The sequence below is a fragment of the Neolamprologus multifasciatus genome, chromosome 7, assembly GCF_963576455.1.
Source record: "Neolamprologus multifasciatus chromosome 7, fNeoMul1.2, whole genome shotgun sequence".
Lineage (NCBI taxonomy): Eukaryota > Metazoa > Chordata > Actinopteri > Cichliformes > Cichlidae > Neolamprologus > Neolamprologus multifasciatus.
The window spans coordinates 24751731-24771352 of record NC_140445.1 but is presented as its reverse complement, the minus strand read 5'-3'; the positions used below and the strand labels follow the sequence as shown (position 1 = coordinate 24771352).

The window sequence follows — 19622 nt, the reverse complement described above, 5'->3', positions numbered from 1 at the left end:
TCACTTGCTCCCCTCCCCCCTCACTTGCGGCAGCATCTCATCACTGACCCAGAGTGAGCACTCCACCCTTCCCTGGCTGAGGACCATGGCGTCAGACTTTGAGGTGCTAATTCTCGTTCCCGCCGCATCACTCTTGGCCGCAAACTGCTCCAGTGCATGTGAACTGCTGAACTACGTCATCTGCAATAAGCAGAGATGAAATTCTGGGAAGAAGAAAAAAGCAAAGATTTCCACTGCCAGTGTCACAGATGGGGTCATGTTTATAGATACTGTAACTGTCTGCAAGTAGATCATGACAAAAGTGATTTATTCCTCTGGGGGTGAAAAGTGAAAAAGAGAAAAACAGAGGAAGGAAAAAAGTAGCAGAAAAAGGATGTTTCCATGAGTAATTACAGTCTGGTATCATAAACATTCACTGACCGTGATGTTAGTTAAACAGAGGCATGAAAGTGGCCTTCATTTCACTCAGTGCATGACAAGGTTAGTTTACGTTGTATGGAAACCACAGAAATCATGGCTGGAAACTTTATCTTTAGCTCACTAGTCTGTTCACAACCTTATAAACAGATCTGGTCGTCACGTCTGATGTTGCTGAATAACATTCATCGTTATCAGTGTTGGGGAGTAACGGAATACATGTACCGTATTTAAAATACAAAATATGAGTAACTGTATTCCGTTACAGTTACCGTTTAAAAAGGTGGTATTTAGAATACAGTTACTTTGTTGAAATAAATGGATTACACGGCGGTACTTCCCTGTTTCATATTGTGGCGGGTCAGGACTGTTTGGGTTTTGTTTGACAGCTACGTTCTGTTGTTCCAGGTGGCAGCGTTATGGTTGCCATGGTTACAGGGTGACTTTCTCTGTGTGTGTGTTTCCTGGGTGAGAGAGGCCTTTTTGTTGTTGTTGTGCTAAGCTAATAGGCAGAATGCTACAGGTATAGCTCTAAAGAATGTAGCATCATAGGCAGTGTAGTCCGTGCTGCAGGGAGAATGGACTGCCATACAGTTATGTGTCTGTGAGCGAGGGAGGGAGACAAAGGAAAAGTACCAGTTGTCATCGAGCAAAAACGGGAGCTGGAAGCATGTAAATATAATAATAACCACTGCAGCCAAGAAGAGAGCCTGACGAGCCCAGTTGTAAGTAAGCTATTAAGACTCGACTGTACACCGTGTTCGTGTTTTCCTCCAAAAACAATAAGTTCTGTTGGAGCAGCCTTTCAACGCCTCTCTCTGTCTCTCGCAAGCGAAGTTGACCCAGACAACAAAGTAAAGCTAGTTTTCGGCTACGAGCCAGACACAGAACCCCACGCATTAGTCAGAGGTCCCTTTACTATGGTTCGGAGCCGCGGACCTTCAGTAACAGTAATAAATCACAGCAATAGTACATTCATGTAGTTGTAAACAGCATGATAATATATTAAGTAATCCAAAGTATTCAGAATACGTTACTCTCATTGAGTAACGTAACGGAATACGTTACAGAATACATTTTGGGGCATGTATTCTGTATTCTGTAATGGAATACATTTTAAAAGTAACCTTCCCAACACTGATCGTTATATGACTGGTACTCGCACCATCGAGGCACCTCAATATTTGATGCAAGGAAATGGGCACTAATTTGGGAGTGGTTTTGTGTTTCACAATGGCTGTAATTGGGTTGGGTTCATTGATGACAGGTGTATTTGATTGCACTCACATGCAAAAAATTGTCTTGCTGAGGCTGGAGTGGTTGCTGGACTATGTACAGGATGGGAGGACAACAGCTGATCCCTGTTGAGGTTATCAGCCTGTGGGGTGTAGCTGATTTGTGGCATAGCTATCCCTGGCCTTGGACTGTATTGTTTATCCCTTTTGAAAGTGGGAGATTCAACTTTAATATGATAAATATTGTAGCTGCTGGGAATGTTTCCCGTTAATCTCATTGATTTGACTAATGAATTATATTTTAGAATTAGTCTGAGATGGTCAGAGTTAGACTCTTGCTACACAAGTTAAACTGTAAATATGACTTGTTACTGATTAGGCTAGCAATGAAACGTTGCCATGGCTGTCTGAACTAAGGAAGTGCTAGTCACATATTAATGGGCTATCCTGTATTGACAGGTTGTCTCATTTTGTTTGTGGCTTGCATTGCCTCATTTTGAACTCATCACATTAAGTTTTCCTACATACGTTTGTATTAAGCTTGGTTGTTTTTTTGCCCTTGTTTTCTATGTAATAAAAAATATTTAGGCTTATGTTAAACTGCCCTTTTGTACAAAGTCAATAAAAAAAATTTAACTTTATTTGTGTAACTTTTGTCTGCTGGTTTATTTTACTGCTTTCCTGCACGGTAGTACACCATGGTAATGTTTGTCTTAGATGCACAATTAACAATTAAATGAGGAGAATGGTTAATAATTAATGGTGCCATGTGGGGGGTAGGTGATGTGTTTAGCTTGTGATGTGTTTAGCCCCATAACACCTTGACCTGGCCCTGCACTTGATTTATGACCTCAGAAAACACTTGGTGGTGTCAGTCGCTAGATTCACAACTTAAATTCAATACAGGATTATGTTCATTTGGTAAATTATGGTCCCAGCTCTAGTCTAATAAACTATATAACAGGGTAAGCTACTGGGCTGAATGTTGTGCAACGCGTTGTTGAGTGATAAGAGTGCACAGTCTTTGTCAGTTCCATACTTCACTTATTAGATCTGGTGTCAAAACACCAAGATGGAGTCATGGTTTAATGTTGTAAACATAGTTAATGATCCAAGTAGTGATACAAAAAAAATTAAAAGAGAGAACAAGATGGAAATAGCCAAACTACACAGCTCTGGGATTCAAAAGTTGCAATTTATTTATTTTTCAATAAATATATGGTAGGTGCAGAGAACAAGGCCCAGCTTTGTTTTGAAACATTGGTTCTATTACACATGATCCAGTCACTCATAGCAAATCTATTTATTTCTATATATCTAATCTAACACTGTTATGTATTTAACTTATTATGTATCTCTAGCTGAATGAAAGGTGAAGATGGACGGCAACAGCTGTAATGTTTTTATGAGGTCATTAACTTGGGATTCCTGGATGTTGGTACGTGTTATGTGCAGTGTTTGAAAATGTTTGATCCCGAGGTGTTGCAGTTTCTTATTACAGTAGCAGATCTCAGTTTTGTGGATGCCATGTGTCAAAACAATAGCAGGAAACTGCTTTACACATCTACTAATCTGTGCTTCATAAATAAATTAAATCATAGGCGCTCGGTGTCTGAACAGTTTTGTTTGTTTTTACTGTTTAAATTTCTTTAATTTAAAAGTACATAACAAAAGATATCTTTTTAAAAAGATTTTATTCACTAGATGGATGTGATCATTAGAATGATGTGAAGTTAAGAAGACTCAGCCAAGGCACTCAGTGTTAAAGTATAGCTTGTACTGGTTAAAGGCTTGTACAGCTGGTACTAGCTGTTTTGTACAATCAGTACAAAACAACTGGTGCCAAGACAAATCTTTATCAACTTTCTAATCTTTGAGGTTGTCCCACTTGTGTCAAGGTTCACAAAACCACAGTATCTCTCCATAATCATAGGTGTGTTTATAACTTCAGTATCCTGCTGCATACCCCCCCTTGCGAGGATCAGATTGAGCATACACCTTGTCATCGTGACACAGTACTGCCTGCACCACGGCTCCCATCGATGTGAGGAGTTCTGTCTCATGGTTCTTCCTTGCCAAACCATCCAGGACATCCTGGAAACCAAAGCATGAGTGAAGACAGACTCTAAGCACAAAAACGTGACTGACTAGGCGTGCCATGTAAACATGTGGGGAGGGGTTGTCTGTTCATTGTTTGTCCATTAACACTGCTGTTTTTGCACGAGAGTAGAGAGGATTATTTTAATACTTTTTGCATTACACAGTACTTGTAAAGAGCACTTTTAATAAGAGAACTGGAGTGCTGGTCAGCAATCACCCCACATGTAATGGTGCAACCAAGTTAACTATGTAAGAATAAGAATATAAAACATGAATGATCTTTGGACCAGGAAGTCAGTGTCTGCTGTTAGAAAAAAACAGATGCAGAATTTAAAGGGGGTGGAAGCATAAAACTCAATTACTGAAACATTTTTTTTCTTTTCAGGTAAGGAAATTCATAATTGTAAACTGGTGCCAATAAAAAAAAAAAGTGTGCTACTTTTTTTTTTTTTTGCTTTTTAGTCGAACTAAATTAGAAAATTCAGAACAGCAATCCTTATATTTTTGCATTAAAATATTGTTATGATTGGTGGATTAACTGTTACAGAAACAGATTAATTTTGTACCTACCAATACTGCTAATTCAGAGTAGCTGTGGTATTAAATTTACACCAGAAAAAATAAATTTGTCAAGCATTGTATTTGTGATGTACAAATATATCACCTAAAACTGTCCTTGTTTTCAGTTATATCTTCCTCTCTCCCTTCTTCTCCTCTCTGTGTAATCTGATTACAGAAGTATGGCTCTAGAATCATGAAATCATCTGTAATTGTTTCTACTTGCAGTCCAGTTTTCAGCTCCACCACATCCCCAGATTATAAACTCAGTAAATATCAGCTTTGTTCCAGCCTTTTATAATTGTTCCATTCTGCTCCAGCCTAGCCTCGAAACTTCTCACCGTGTATTAACACACATGTTATGAACACCCAGAGAGTCCTGGTCTGGTGTCTTGTATCCTACATTGAGTTTGGTCCTGACAAGTTTTAATTTGTTAACAGAGGTGAAATGTCACAAATTAGACCATTAGCATAACCCTAGTACAACCATTTCCTCCTTTACTGTTACGCTGTTTTTTCCCATGAAGCTAAAGATGAAACAATGTTCCCAGTTCTAGTCATGACTTTGGTTTATACAGTGTTTCTTAGGGTTGTGAATAAAACATAGTTTCCCTGCACACCACACCACCGCCCAGTTGTTGTTTACTGCTTGTGACACTCACTTTGTCAAAGCCAGGCTCCGCTACAGTGATGTTAGGACTCAGCTGGTTGTGGACCCTTGGATCTAACACAGCTTCTTTCAGATCATAGTTGAAGAACAGGGTGTTTAGAATCACCTAGATAATAAGTATTAAAGAGAAACCAAGTTATTAATTAGTTACATTTAACGAGTAGAAATTAGTGTTTTACGTAGGTATCGGTACGCATTTGACCTGAGCAACAGAGGTGGTGATTTTTGTTCCTCCTGAACCTCCGACCACCATCTTCACTTTGTTGCTTTTGTCAAAAAGGATTGTTGGACACATTGAAGACATTGGCCGTTTCCCTTTTTAAAATGATATGTTGATAATAATTACTTTCTGAATGTCTGAGTCAGAGCAGATTCATGTGCATGCACACAAGATATTATTCAGTAACCGTCAATAACCAGGCTGACATCTGCATGACTTTTAATCACTCTGTCATTAAAAAGCTCATCTGTCTTGCAGAGTCGCTGGTTTTGAGGCCCTCTTATGTGTGTTCTCAGTCTGTACGAGCGTGGTGGCCATAACCTTACCTGGCCTGATGAAGTTGTTTGGTGAAGGAGGCACACCGTAGCTGTTTGTGATATCAGGCGAGCTGAAGTCGTCCATCTCATTGTTGAGAATGATCCCTGTTGATGCTGACATAACTTTGGAGCCCAAACTGCAAAAGACAAACTCAATAACCAGTAAGAAATCACATAAGTTGTACACACATGAGTGATTAACTCCATGAAGTGTCAGTTAGGAAGTCGTACTATGTGTTGATAGTGCTGGTGGCAGCCACAGCGCTTCCATCTTCAGCTACTACCGAGAGGTGCGAGGTCCCGTAGTTTTCAGGCAGATAAAACTCTGGCTCGTAGTAGTTCATGTGATGTGTGGTTTCATCGGTGATCTTTTGACGGAGGGCATCGGCATACAATTGTGAAGTCATATTCTGGATGAGCTTTGGGGGAGAAATATTATAATTATACACATGCAAAACCTAAAAAGGTTTCCTTCTGTCCTCGGGTTTTAAAAATTCTAGCCTAATCAGAATATGCAGGGTAATTTTGTTTTTCTCTTTTCAAACAGTGTCGAACAATGACTAGCTCATGGAGGACTAACATCAAATTTGGATTAATTTCAATTGTTTTTTAAATTTGTTTGCTTTGTTTCATTATAGAAGTGATGTCAAAAACTCCTTTAATATTTAGATTTGTTTTTAGCAGAGATACTAATTGTATAATCTATAACCTTACATCTGTGATGTTGAGAAAGTTCCGATCTCCGAGCATGGTTCTCTTTGCGTAAGCGAAACGATAGGCCTCCACCATGCGGTGGTAGGTTAGGATCTTTTTCTCAGTGCTTGCCATGCTATCTGAGGTGAAGTTGTAGCCTGCAGGAAATACAACAATAAGTACCATTTCTTTTAAAGCACAGCCTTACCCACAAATGGTTGTTCAGGTAGGAAATGAGACACAAAATGCAGGCTGTTCCTGTGCTTTTCATTTAGTCTAAAAGGGAGCTGCGATCAGACCAGAGCTGACAGCCACATGAGGAAACAGGGAGATGGCTGAGAGAGCCAGAGTCTGGGTCTGATGGGTTTCAGCTGACAGCGGCAGGAGTCACGGTAAATCAGCCGGATGGAAGTTTTTGGACAGTGAAATGTGTGTGTGTGTGTGTGTGTGTGTGTGTGTGTGTGTGTGTGTGTGTGTGTGAGTTTGCTTGTGTCAAAATTGGGGACTTCTATCAGCTCACACACCAGTCAATTGGGGACACCTCTCCCTTTGGGGACCAAAACCACCGTCCCCAATTAGATTTACCTCTAACAACGTTCAGCATGCTCTAAAACATATTTTAATCCAAAAATCTCACCTGTCCCCAAAAATGACATTTTTTAGATTTTTTGTGTATGTGTATGACATTGCCCCCAAAATTTTTCGCAATCTGTGTATAACTCTATGTTGCCCCCTAGTGGAAGTGTGTGAAATTGCAAAGATTTCCACTGTCCCCAAAAGTGACATTTCTTGGATTTTTTTGTGTGTGTATTACCTCTCCCTAACCCTTATATTATTATAGTGTAAGATTTCTTTTAAAATACTGATCTTTGTTGAAAATCTTATTCAACATTATTTTGTATGAATGGTTTTATATAAACAAACATTTGTTCTCTTGACTAAATAATAGAAATCAGTAGACTATTTGTTAGAAAGTAGATTATATTTTCAAAGGGTAAAGAAGACACTAGAAAATACAAAAGAGTCATATTTCACGTAATTATGATATAAATAGTTTTAATATTTTTTAAAGAATTATTTGGCATGATGTGAAGCAGATGCATGAAATAATGGAGCACTTTAGGTTCATATTTGTTTTCTGAACTGCAGCTTGACATAAATTACTCTAAATTCTTGATACTTGTATTGCAACATATTTAAGATGTTTCTTGAATTTCTGTTGAATGGTGCAGGGATCCAAAATTTGGTGAAACAGCTGAGCTAAATTTAAATTTCAATGTTAATACCTTTTAGGCAGTATGTAAAATACTGCCTAAAAAGCATAAGTCACAAGCATATGGCATAAAACTTAATTCTCACCAAAGTCTCTTTAAGAGCTGATCAAAAACTGTGTAAGACTATGGTCACTGAATATGGATCATGACAGAAAAAAAATAATTTCCTCGATACAAGCGGGAAAGATTAGCTTCTGTAGCATGGTTGACTGGGCCTTAGAGATATGTGCAGAGTTTGACTCAAGTCAAATTCAAAGTCAGCTTTATTGTGAAAACCCATATGTACAGATGATACACAGGAATTTTAAATTGTAATGCTCCCACAGTCTACAGTGTACAGTGAACAACTTAAAGATAAAAACAAAACAAAAGTCCTATGTACAACATAATACAATAAACACTAGTGTCATACAATCAGAGTGCTTTTGGGAAAGAGTTTGTGTGCAAGTGGGGGTGGGGCAGTCAGTCTAAGGGTGATGTTTAGAGTTTTGTATGTCTGTCGGGTGGGGGGGATCAGAGGAAAGAGATGAATGCAGGTCTGGAGATCGTGTGTGTGAGAGTGAAGAGGGACACAGCAGGGACAGCCTAAAGGTAGGGGAGGTGAGGTAAGACCTCTATGTCACCATAGGCCTTGATCGCAGCCATGGAGGTGTGTGCAAGCAGCAGCATGTAGAGCAGCTTTAAAGATATGAAAAGTGATTAAAACTTTTTTAGTTTCTTATACCTATATCTTAAGGTTTCTGCTGAAAAGTTTCAGCATTTTCTGTTTGAATGTAAGAAAGTTATTTAGTAATAAATGCTAATACTGGTTTGCTAGATGTGCCCTTGATAATTTGGAAAAAAAAGACTTGAGCTAATTAGCCCGAAAAAGCTAACCACGTATAAGTCACACATTCAGAAATGTCTTGGATTAAAAATCAAGGCATGTTTGAATGAACCAAACTTTCAATATTTTAGGGGATTTCATATTTTTATGCTTTTATGATTCTAAAATAAAAAAGGATGTTTATTAGAATCCTGAAGTTTTTCATGTGCAAGCTAACAATGAGGACTATCTTGTTAATTAAGAGAGGCTAATGAAACGGGGGGGAAAAAATGAACTTCATAAAGAGGAATATTATGTTATTTGTTTAATTTATTTATTTATTATTCTGAAACAAAGAAACATATATAAGCTGCAGGATTTTGAATGTCCCCATTTAGATTAAAGCGGAGTGTATTTGTGTTAGAAAAGTCTCCAAAAGTCATAAGAATATGGCATACTAGTGACTATAGTTGGATATGGTTTTGTATTTTTTTTTTTAAATGGTATCATGTCCCTATTTTCTGTATAAACCTACCCATGAAGTCGGAGAACAATTTATCAATGATTCCCACACTCAAGTAAGAGTTATGTTGTAAAATCTTTCATTATGTCTAAGATTTGAAAATACAGAACAAATACCAATCAGAATGAGGACTAAGATAAAGCAATCCATCCCCCAAATCATTACACATACCTCAACATATGCATATGTTTAATAATCAGAGTTCATTGTATTTACCATTTCCCTAAGGAAAGTTTCCCATTGAATGTTACCATTTAGGTTAAAGCGGAGTGTATTTGTGTTAGAAACGTCCCCAAAAGTCATAAGCATATCGCATACTAATGACTATAGTTGGATTTTATTTTTGGGATTTTTTTTCTAAAAATAGTATCATGTCCCTTTTTCAGTATAAATCTATCCATGAAGTCTGTAAACAATTTATCAATGATCCCCACACTCAAGCAAGGGTTATGTTAAAAAAAAAAACCTTCATTATGTCTAAGTTTTAAAAATACAGAACAAATACCAATCAGAATGAGGACTAAGATAAAGAAATCCATCCGAAAAGTAGTTACACATACCTTAACATATGCAGATGTTTAATAATCCGAGTTCATTGTATTTACCAGTTCCCTAACAAAAGTTTCCCATTGAATGTCCCCATTTAGGTTAAAGCGGAGTGTATTTGTGTTAGAAACATCCCCAAAAGTCAAAAGAATATGGCATACCTATGACTATAGTTGGATATGTTTTTGTATTGTTTATTAAAAATAGTGTCATGTCCCTTTTTCAGTATAACTCCCTACATGAAGTTTGAGAACAATTTATCAGTGATCACCACACTCAAGTAAGAGTTATGTTAAAAAAAAAACGACCCTTCATTATGTCTAAGATTTAAAAATACAGAACAAATACCAATCAGAATGAGGACTAAGAAAAAGAAATCCATCCCCCAAATCATTACACATACTTTAACAAATGCAAATATTTAATAATCAGAGTTCATTGTATTTACCAGTTCCCTAACAAAAGTTTCCCATTGAATGTCCCCATTTAGGTTAAAGCGGAGTGTATTTGTGTTAGAAACATCCCCAAAAGTCATAAGCATATGGCATACTAATGACTATAGTTGGATTTTATTTTTTGGATTTTCTTTCTAAAAATAGTATCATGTCCCTTTTTCAGTATAAATCTATCCATGAAGTCTGTAAACAATTTATCAATGATCCCCACACTCAAGCAAGGGTTATGTTAAAAAAAAACCCCTTCATTATGTCTAAGATTTAAAAATACAGAACAAATACCAATCAGAATGAGGACTAAGATAAAGAAATCCATCTGAAAAGTCGTTACACATACCTTAATATATGCAGATGTTTAATAATCCGAGTTCATTGTATTAACCAGTTCCCTAACGAAAGTTTCCCATTGAATGTCCCCATTTAGGTTAAAGCGGAGTGTATTTGTGTTAGAAACGTCCCCAAAAGTGATAAGTATGTGCCATACTAATGACTATAGTTGGATATGCTTTGGGATTTTTTAAAAGATGTTATCATGTCCCTTTTTTCTGTATAAATCTACCTATAAAGTCAACAAACAATTTATCAATGATCACCCCACTCAAGTAAGGGTTATTGTTGTAAAATCCTTCATTATGTCTAAGATTTGGAAATATGGAACAAATACCAATCAGAAGGAGGACTAAGAAAAAGAAATCCATCCCCCAAATCATTACACCTTAACATATGCATATGTTCCATAATCAGAGTTCGTTGTATTTACCAGTTTCCTAACGAAAGTTTCCCATTGAATGTCCCCATTTAGGTTAAAGCGGAGTGTATTTGTGTTAGAAACGTCCCCAAAAGTCATAAGCATATGGCATACTAATGACTATAGTTGGATATGTTTTGGGATTTTTTTTCTAAAAATAGTATCATGTCCCTTTTTCAGTATAAATCTATCCATGAAGTCTGTAAACAATTTATCAATGATCCCCACACTCAAGCAAGGGTTATGTTAAAAAAAAAAAACCCTTCATTATGTCTAAGTTTTAAAAATACAGAACAAATACCAATCAGAATGAGGACTAAGATAAAGAAATCCATCCCCCAAATCATTACACATACTTTAACATAAGCAAATATTTAATAATCCGAGTTCATTGTATTTACCAGTTCCCTAACAAAAGTTTCCCATCGAATGTCCCCATTTAGGTTAAAGCGGAGTGTATTTGTGTTAGAAACATCCCCAAAAGTCAAAAGAGTATGGCATACCTATGACTATAGTTGGATATGTTTTTGTATTGTTTTTTTAAAAATAGTGTCATGTCCCTTTTTCAGTATAACTCCCTACATGAAGTTCGAGAACAATTTATCAGTGATCACCACACTCAAGTAAGACTTATGTTGTAAAATCCTTCATTATGTCTAAGATTTGGAAATATGAAACAAATACCAATCAGAATGAGGACTAAGATAAAGCAATCCTTCCCCCAAATCATTACACATACTTTAACATAAGCAAATATTTAATAGTCAGAGTTCATTGTATTTACCAGTTCCATAACAAAAGTTTCCCATTGAATGTCCCCATTTAGGTTAAAGCGGAGTGTATTTGTGTTAGAAACGTCCCCAAAAGTCATAAGTATATGGCATTCTAATGACTATAGTTGGATATGCTTTGGGATTTTTTAAAAGATGTTATCATGTCCCTTTTTTCTGTATAAAATCTACCTATAAAGTCAACAAACAATTTATCAATGATCACCCCACTCAAGTAAGGGTTATTGTTGTAAAATCCTTCATTATGTCTAAGATTTGGAAATATGGAACAAATACCAATCAGAAGGAGGACTAAGAAAAAGAAATCCATCCCCCATATCATTACACCTTAACATATGCATATGTTTCATAATCAGAGTTCATTGTATTTACCAGTTCCCTAAGGAAAGTTTCCCATTGAATTTCCCCATTTAGGTTAAAGCGGAGTGTATTTGTGTTAGAAACGTCCCCAAAAGTCATAAGCATATGGCATACTAATGACTATAGTTGGATATGTTTTGGGATTTTTTTTCTAAAAATAGTATCATGTCCCTTTTTCAGTATAAGTCTATCCATGAAGTCTGTAAACAATTTATCAATGATCCCCACACTCAAGCAAGGGTTATGTTAAAAAAAACCCTTCATTATGTTGAAGATTTAAAAATACAGAACAAATACCAATCAGAATGAGGACTAAGATAAAGAAATCCATCCCCCAAATCATTACACATACTTTAACATAAGCAAATATTTAATAATCAGAGTTAATTGTATTTACCAGTTCCCTAAGGAAAGTTTCCATTGAATGTCCCCATTTAGGTTAAAGCGGAGTGTATTTGTGTTAAAAACGTCCCCAAAAGTCATAAGCATATGGCATACTAATGACTATAGTTGGATTTTAGTTTTTGGATTTTTTTCTAAAAATATTTTCATGTCCCTTTTTCAGTATAAGTCTATCCGTGAAGTCTGTAAACAATTTATCAATGATCCCCACACTCAAGCAAGGGTTATGTTAAAAAAAAAAAACCCTTCATTATGTCTAAGATTTAAAAATACAGAACAAATACCAATCAGAATGAGGACTAAGATAAAGAAATCCATCCCCCAAATCATTACACATACTTTAACATAAGCAAATATTTAATAATCAGAGTTAATTGTATTTACCAGTTCCCTAAGGAAAGTTTCTCATTGAATGTCCCCATTTAGGTTAAAGCGGAGTGTATTTGTGTTAAAAACGTCCCCAAAAGTCATAAGCATATGGCATTCTAATGACTATAGTTGGATTTTATTTTTTGGATTTTTTTTCTAAAAATAGTATCATGTCCCTTTTTCAGTATAAATCTATCCATGAAGTCTGTAAACAATTTATCAATGATCCCCACACTCAAGCAAGGGTTATGTTAAAAAAAAAACCTTCATTATGTCTAAGTTTTAAAAATACAGAACAAATACCAATCAGAATGAGGACTAAGATAAAGAAATCCATCCGAAAAGTAGTTACACATACCTTAACATATGCAGATGTTTAATAATCCGAGTTCATTGTATTTACCAGTTCCCTAACAAAAGTTTCCCATTGAATGTCCCCATTTAGGTTAAAGCGGAGTGTATTTGTGTTAGAAACATCCCCAAAAGTCAAAAGAATATGGCATACCTATGACTATAGTTGGATATGTTTTTGTATTGTTTTTTAAAAATAGTGTCATGTCCCTTTTTCGGTATAACTCCCTACATGAAGTTCGAGAACAATTTATCAGTGATCACCACACTCAAGTAAGAGTTATGTTGTAAAATCCTTCACTATGTCTAAGATTTGGAAATATGAAACAAATACCAATCAGAATGAGGACTAAGATAAAGCAATCCATCCCCCAAATCATTACACATACTTTAACATAAGCAAATATTTAATAATCAGAGTTCATTGTATTTACCAGTTCCCTAACAAAAGTTTCCCATTGAATGTCCCCATTTAGGTTAAAGCGGAGTGTATTTGTGTTAGAAACGTCCCCAAAAGTCATAAGTATATGGCATTCTAATGACTATAGTTGGATATGCTTTGGGATTTTTTAAAAGATGTTATCATGTCCCTTTTTTCTGTATAAATCTACCTATAAAGTCAACAAACAATTTATCAATGATCACCACACTCAAGTAAGAGTTATGTTGTAAAATCCTTCATTATGTCTAAGATTTGTAAATATGAAACAAATACCAATCAGAATGAGGACTAAGAAAAAGAAATCCATCCCCCAAATCATTACACATACTTTAACATAAGCAAATATTTAATAATCAGAGTTAATTGTATTTACCAGTTCCCTAAGGAAAGTTTCCCATTGAATGTCCCCATTTAGGTTAAAGCGGAGTGTATTTGTGTTAAAAACGTCCCCAAAAGTCATAAGCATATGGCATACTAATGACTATAGTTGGATATGTTTTTGCAATTTTTAATTGGAGGTATATTTCTGTATTTAGTATTAATCTACCCTTGAGATCAGTGAGAAAACCGCTAATGGTCACTGATCGTTAATGACGATCAGTTAATGATCACTGTACTCTGGTACTATATCAATTCAATTCAATTTCATTTATGTATATCCTTTTGATTGTCTTCATTCAGGTTAACGCAGTGCATTTTTTTTAGAAATGTCCCCGGAAGTCATAAGAGTCACCTTTTTTGGCAGTTTTCAATTGTCTCTTGTCTATTTGTTATTCATGTTAAATGTACTCGTAACATCAGTGAAAACTAAAATTAAGATATCCATTCTAAAATCGTACAGCTTGTCTCATCACTCACAGATCTTTAATACTGTACTTATTGGTGCCCTGAGGTAAAGGATAATTTGATTGGTTCTAATGTAGGTTAAAGCAGTGTTTATTAATAATTAAATTAAATCTTTTATGATAGGTTTGCTTCAAAGTTTGGATAGTTTCTGCAAATCAAATGAACCCTTAGTAATTGTGTACAAATTATCTGTGTTAACAATTCATAGTTGAAATTAGAAATTTCTTTTTTAGTTTTAATAGAATATAAAAACTAGGTTAACTGTCTAATGTTTGTCTATTTAACTTATGTTTGGAAGCAAAGTTCTTGCCTTACAATTTTCTGGTAACAAACACAACATAGTACAGATTATTTTTTTTATCCAGGTTTCTCTGCATTAATGATGTGCATATAAATTCCCAAAACAACACAGTAGTAATAAATGCAGTCAAAAATTTAAATTGTTCTGTGGCCGAGAAGTTGGACATAGTTTTGATTTCTTCAAGATAAATGGAGACCTTAATTATTTTTTAGATTATTGTTAGATTGTGTAGTTAACCTTACATTGTACTTTGAAGGAATTTCCTTTAAGGGAAGTAATATCCCCAAAACTGACATAAAATAACTTGTGTATGTGTGTATTGCTGAAGACCCAAAAGGGAAGTATGGTCCCCAAAACTGACATAAAATAACTTGTGTATGTGTGTGTGTTGCTGAAGACCCCAAATGGAAGTAAGGTCCCCAAAAGTGGCATAAAATAGTTTGTGTATGTGTGTGTTGCTGAAGACCCCAAATGGAAGTAAGGTCCCCAAAAGTGGCATAAAATAGTTTGTTTATCTGTGTATCGCTGAAGACCCCAAAGTGGACATTAAAAATCCACAGTCCCCAATGGGAAGGTAAAAATACTGTCTGAACAAATGTTGCTTAAAATGAAAATCTCAAGTGATTTTTTATTTCTGTGGTCTTAGAGGAGTAAAACTGAGTTGCCAGCTTGCTTCTAAACCATACAGAAAGTGGTGTCCCCAAAGGGTGGGAGTTAAGATATGCGACCCCAAATGGGACTTACGCGAGTGTGTGTGTGTGTGTGTGTGTGTGTGTGTGTGTGTGTGTGTGTGTGTGTGTGTGTGTGTGTGTGTGAGTGCGTGTGAAGCCTCCACCACTCAACTCTGTCCAATTAGAGATGAAATAGTGAGATTAATGTGAGTGTGTGGGAGGCAGGGCGGAAATAGTGAGGAAAGGAAAGGAAAGGAAAGGAAAGATTAATATCTTTAAAAGGAAGATTTGGGATCTAATCGTTAGAAGAAGAGACTGTCTCTGACCTAAAAAGTTACTGAAGCAGGAAGACAGTGTCCTCCCGGGCAAATATTTTAGATATTATAGTATTCCCCAACCAACAAGGTCAAGGTCAACTTTATTTATATATCACATTGCCAACAGTCCATGCTGCACAAAGTGGAGCATGGAAATAGCATCTGTAAAACAGACAATTATCTTCACTACTTCAATAAAATAAAAGCTATTTTAATCCAAATGGGCCCTGCATTTTCAACCTGGAGCACTGATTTATTTTTGGCATAGTTATCCCATATCTATATGATAGTTCACTGAAAATCATCCCAAAGGTAGATCTGTGCTTTATCCCATCATTCCAGCTGCTCTTAGGTAGCAATAAGTGAAAGGTGCTTTTTATTGAAGTGAGACTGAAGAGATTTAGTGCACAGTACATCAGCTTGTTGAGTCTTTTCTGTAAGACTGACTGGTAGTGTGAAGGCAGCTCACATAAAAGCTTATTCTCTCCCACTCGGGATGTTTTTTTGGACAAAGCATCAAGGCTTACCATTCAAGATGTTTAATATCAGCGAGAGCACAGGGCCGCTAGCGGGGGCATTGGGAACAACCATGGTGTACTCCCCCACGTTCACTCTTAAAGGGTTCTCATCCAAGACAGGCGTATAATCCTGCAGATCCTCCATTGTGATGATGCCGCCTAAACAGATTGACAAACACTGTGAACGCACACTTGGACAGAACTGCTGTGTTGCACAAATCCTCTTTATCCTGAAAATTAGATGTGCAGAGAGGTGTATGTAGCTATTTAAAGACTAAATATAAAGACTTTGTATGGAAACACTGTATATCGGGTTTTCTAGGTACAGAAACATGATCTTAATTGCAGAAACTGCTGTTCTGATAAGTCTAACCCTTTGACTGTAAATCTCAAAACTGGGAAGATAGTTGCGACTATCAGCACAAGAGAACTGAATGTTTGCTGCCAGACTCAAATCAGTTCAGTCCTGATGTTAAGTGCTGGTGAATTTCTATATATGTGACTCCAACTCATCTGTTTTCCCGTTTAATTAAGATGTCTGCTTATTAGTCTTAAAAACTATACTTTGTAAAATAAAAATAGTACCTGCTGCCTGGATATCTGCCACAAGCTTCTGAGCCAATTCTCCCTTGTAAAAAGCATCAGGACCCTCTTCGGCTATTTTCCTATAGGTTTCCGCGAGCTTAGTAAATTTAATGGTTTCATTTTCTTTTAGGACGTCGCTTTTCTCCCCGCAAAAAACTTGACTGAAAGAAGAGAAGATGATTTACAATGGCTTTAGTCACTGTCTAAATAATGTCACAGTTTTTATAGGTATAGTTCCCTTCTTCTCACCACAAGGTTGGGTCCTCCATGATGGTTTGCTTTTTACTAGACAAAGCTGAGGCAAGTGCCTTTCCCAAAGGAAATCCTTTCTCTGCAAGTTCAATGCTTGGCATAAACAAGTCTTTCCAAGGCAGTTTTCCATGTCGCTGGTGTGCCATCTGGTAACCTCGAATCTCCCCTGGCACAGCAATCGCCAACCCTCCTAATAACAATGAGGATCAGGCACAGGGAAGTCTTAAAGATTTTATTTTGGTACTCTGAAGTTCTTTAGAGGTTTTTTAAATAATTTTTAATCTAAAGGATTGTTTAATTATTTATTTCACAAGCAAACCTTTAAGAAATTACACTCTCTGACACTGATCACCCTTTTCTCCATCACAATCACAAAGTCATCAGCTTCCCTCAGTTTGTTGCCATGTCAGATAGTGCTGGTTAAACATTACCTTTCTGGGATAGATCTGTACTGTTCCCAAACATGTTTTCTGTTGCGTTGCGTGGTGCCGTCTCCCTGGCATCAATGATCTCAACTCTCCCTGTGCAGGTCAAGAAAAGCATTTAGGGGCCGAATGACGTGGAAGCTTTATGGGTTTGTTGTGTTAGTGGGAAAGTGTAAGAACAGAGTATTTGAAGTAAAATGCATTTCAGATGGAAGGTGTACCAGTCTTTGCATTATAGATGGTGAAGAAAAGTCCTCCTCCGATGCCCATACTATGAGCATTCATCAGTCCAACACACAAAAAAGCAGCTATAGCAGCATCTACTGCAGAGCCCCCTCTCATCAGCATGTCCCTGAGGTTTGAAAAAAAAGGAGATAAAGTGGGAAGGGAAGGTGCTGGAAGTTTTACAGTTAAGATCCTCAGACTCTTAGAAATAAATGCAACACTACCATCTGCATTTAGGTGAATCTGTGTCAGTGCCTTCAGAAGTATCTTGTGGACAGATCTTACCTGCCGATCTCTGAACATGGTCCAGCGTCTGCTGCCACAGCTGCCTTAGAGTACCCCCTCTCACTTTTTGTCTCCCTTCTCCCCACACCAAAGTAGACGCCCACAAAAGTAGCAGCTGCTGCCAGCAGCAGTATTGTCAGTGCCACAACTATTGTCTTCTTTTTCATTTTTGTACCTCAAACACAACAAATAATTTCTTTAATACCTCAAAAGACTTGGCTTGTATTTTAAAAGTTGCAATGTTGAGCTAAAACAAAGCAGCAGGAACATGTAAAACACTGAGGAGATTATACATCCTCTGACAGACATACAATACATGTTTAAATATGCAATTATAACGCCATACTTTGTGCAATGTGAAACCAAACATGACTGCTCGCACCTGTACCAGCTACATAAAGAGGTTGTAGATGAAATTAACTCAGCAGAAAGAAAACTAAAAATATATATCATGTCCAGTGGCTTGGGTAAATAATTTAGAAATTTAGTCATCATTATACAGCTACGCTCATCATGTATTCACATTTGATCAAGGTCAGCAATGCCAGTTTGAGCAAAAGATTTGTAGATTTGATAAGTCTGAGGCACAAGATTTCCAACGTTGTGTAATATTAACATAACCACAGTAGGAGCGCTAAGAGAATCCATTTGTAATACTTACCTGAAAAAACGTATTGGAAATTGTAGCCTGCAAAGCTTCACTACACGAATAAAACCAGAGAATGTGACGGTAAAGGAAATTAATAGCTGCGCAGCACATTTAATATTAGTGCACATCAGTATAAACTGACTAGTTATACAAAGCTGTCATCTGTTTTCACACCTCACACACAAAATAACTTCAATAAACTGAAAACGGCCCCGTTCTTCAATTTAAATTAAACATTTTGCTTTCACAGATATGAATCAATCACCTGTCTTACTTCAGTTCCTCTCGGGGTCTCAGCAGCAGGCTGCACGCTGTGCCACGGTCTGCAGGCGTTGAACAGTAAAAGGCTCACTCAAGGTCTCGATGTGTGATTGTCACAGAGTAGTTAAACTTTAAACCATCCCACCATAAAACAACATACTTGTGTTTTTGATTGGGGTGAAAGATGCAGGCAGATGAAAGTAAAGAAAATGAAAAAAAAAAAAACTTAGACAGCTGCTTTCAAATAATTAGTTTTCTGTATTCAAGCAACTTTCTAATATCCACAGACAACTGCACAACCCTGGAGCTGAGAGTAAGAAATAATCACCAGATGAAAGGCTCTTTGTGTCTTTCTGTGGTAATACTTTATCTGTGAAAAAGATTAACCAGCAGCAGCCTCAGTTTGCTGATGGTTCACTTTAAATAAATGCCAAACGTTTTATAGTTAACACAGGACCTGTTTCCCTGCTCTTAAGTAACGCAGTGCCTGCAGGAATGTCATTGAGTTTTATTTCTTTCTATGACTTCACACAAAACCTTTAATATTTAGGTTTTTAAATAAAGTGCCTCCTCATCGTAAAAGTGAAGGCTTTCTCGGCTGCGAGGGAGAAGATCTGCCATGAGGCGAGGAAACAAACTCTGTGAACAAACTGCAGGAGAACCATGTGAACGAGTGAAAAGCTGACTGAGGAAGGTCAGTTAAGTAAGCATTCAGGCCGAAAGCAGCAGGGACACGATGGATTACCTTCTTATGTAAGAAAAATTGTGTATGTTTCTGTTCTGTGTCCTCTGTACTGTTTGTTTGTATATGTGTCTTTTTGGCTGCTGTTACAACCAAATTTCCCCTTGTGGGACAGTTAAAGGATTATTCTATTCTATTCTTATTTTTGACTGATTTGAACCTCAAAACTTGAATTAATCCAGGAACATATTTACTTTAGCAAAGAACCACACTTCTAATAACTGAATTAAAATATGGTGCACCTGGTGTTGAATTATGCTAAACTATGG

General features: G+C 36.7%; 1 protein-coding gene across 1 annotated transcript; it reads right to left on the bottom strand.

Moving 5' to 3' along the window:
- Positions 1-2898: 2898 nt before the first annotated feature.
- ggt1b (gamma-glutamyltransferase 1b) lies at positions 2899-18929 on the bottom strand. Its single transcript, XM_085168297.1, has 13 exons — positions 18616-18929; positions 17702-17876; positions 17413-17543; positions 17198-17287; positions 16764-16956; positions 16515-16675; positions 15939-16088; positions 6232-6368; positions 5749-5936; positions 5527-5654; positions 5183-5295; positions 4973-5086; positions 2899-3746 (listed from the first exon to the last, which is right to left on the bottom strand). The coding sequence occupies exons 2-13, from the start codon at positions 17866-17868 to the stop codon at positions 3600-3602; spliced, it is 1719 nt and encodes a 572-aa protein (XP_085024423.1). The 5' UTR covers positions 17869-17876; positions 18616-18929; the 3' UTR covers positions 2899-3599.
- Positions 18930-19622: the final 693 nt, after the last annotated feature.

Coding starts and splice junctions, on each gene's coding strand:
- ggt1b (XM_085168297.1), bottom strand. CDS start 17,868: ATGAAAAAGAAGACAATAGTTGTGGCACTGACAATACTGCTGCTGGCA. Junction 17,288..17,412: donor CATCTATAATGCAAAGACTG/GTACACCTTCCA, acceptor TGACCTGCACAG/GGAGAGTTGAGATCATTGAT. Junction 16,676..16,763: donor ATGGAGGACCCAACCTTGTG/GTGAGAAGAAGG, acceptor CTCTTCTTTCAG/TCAAGTTTTTTGCGGGGAGA.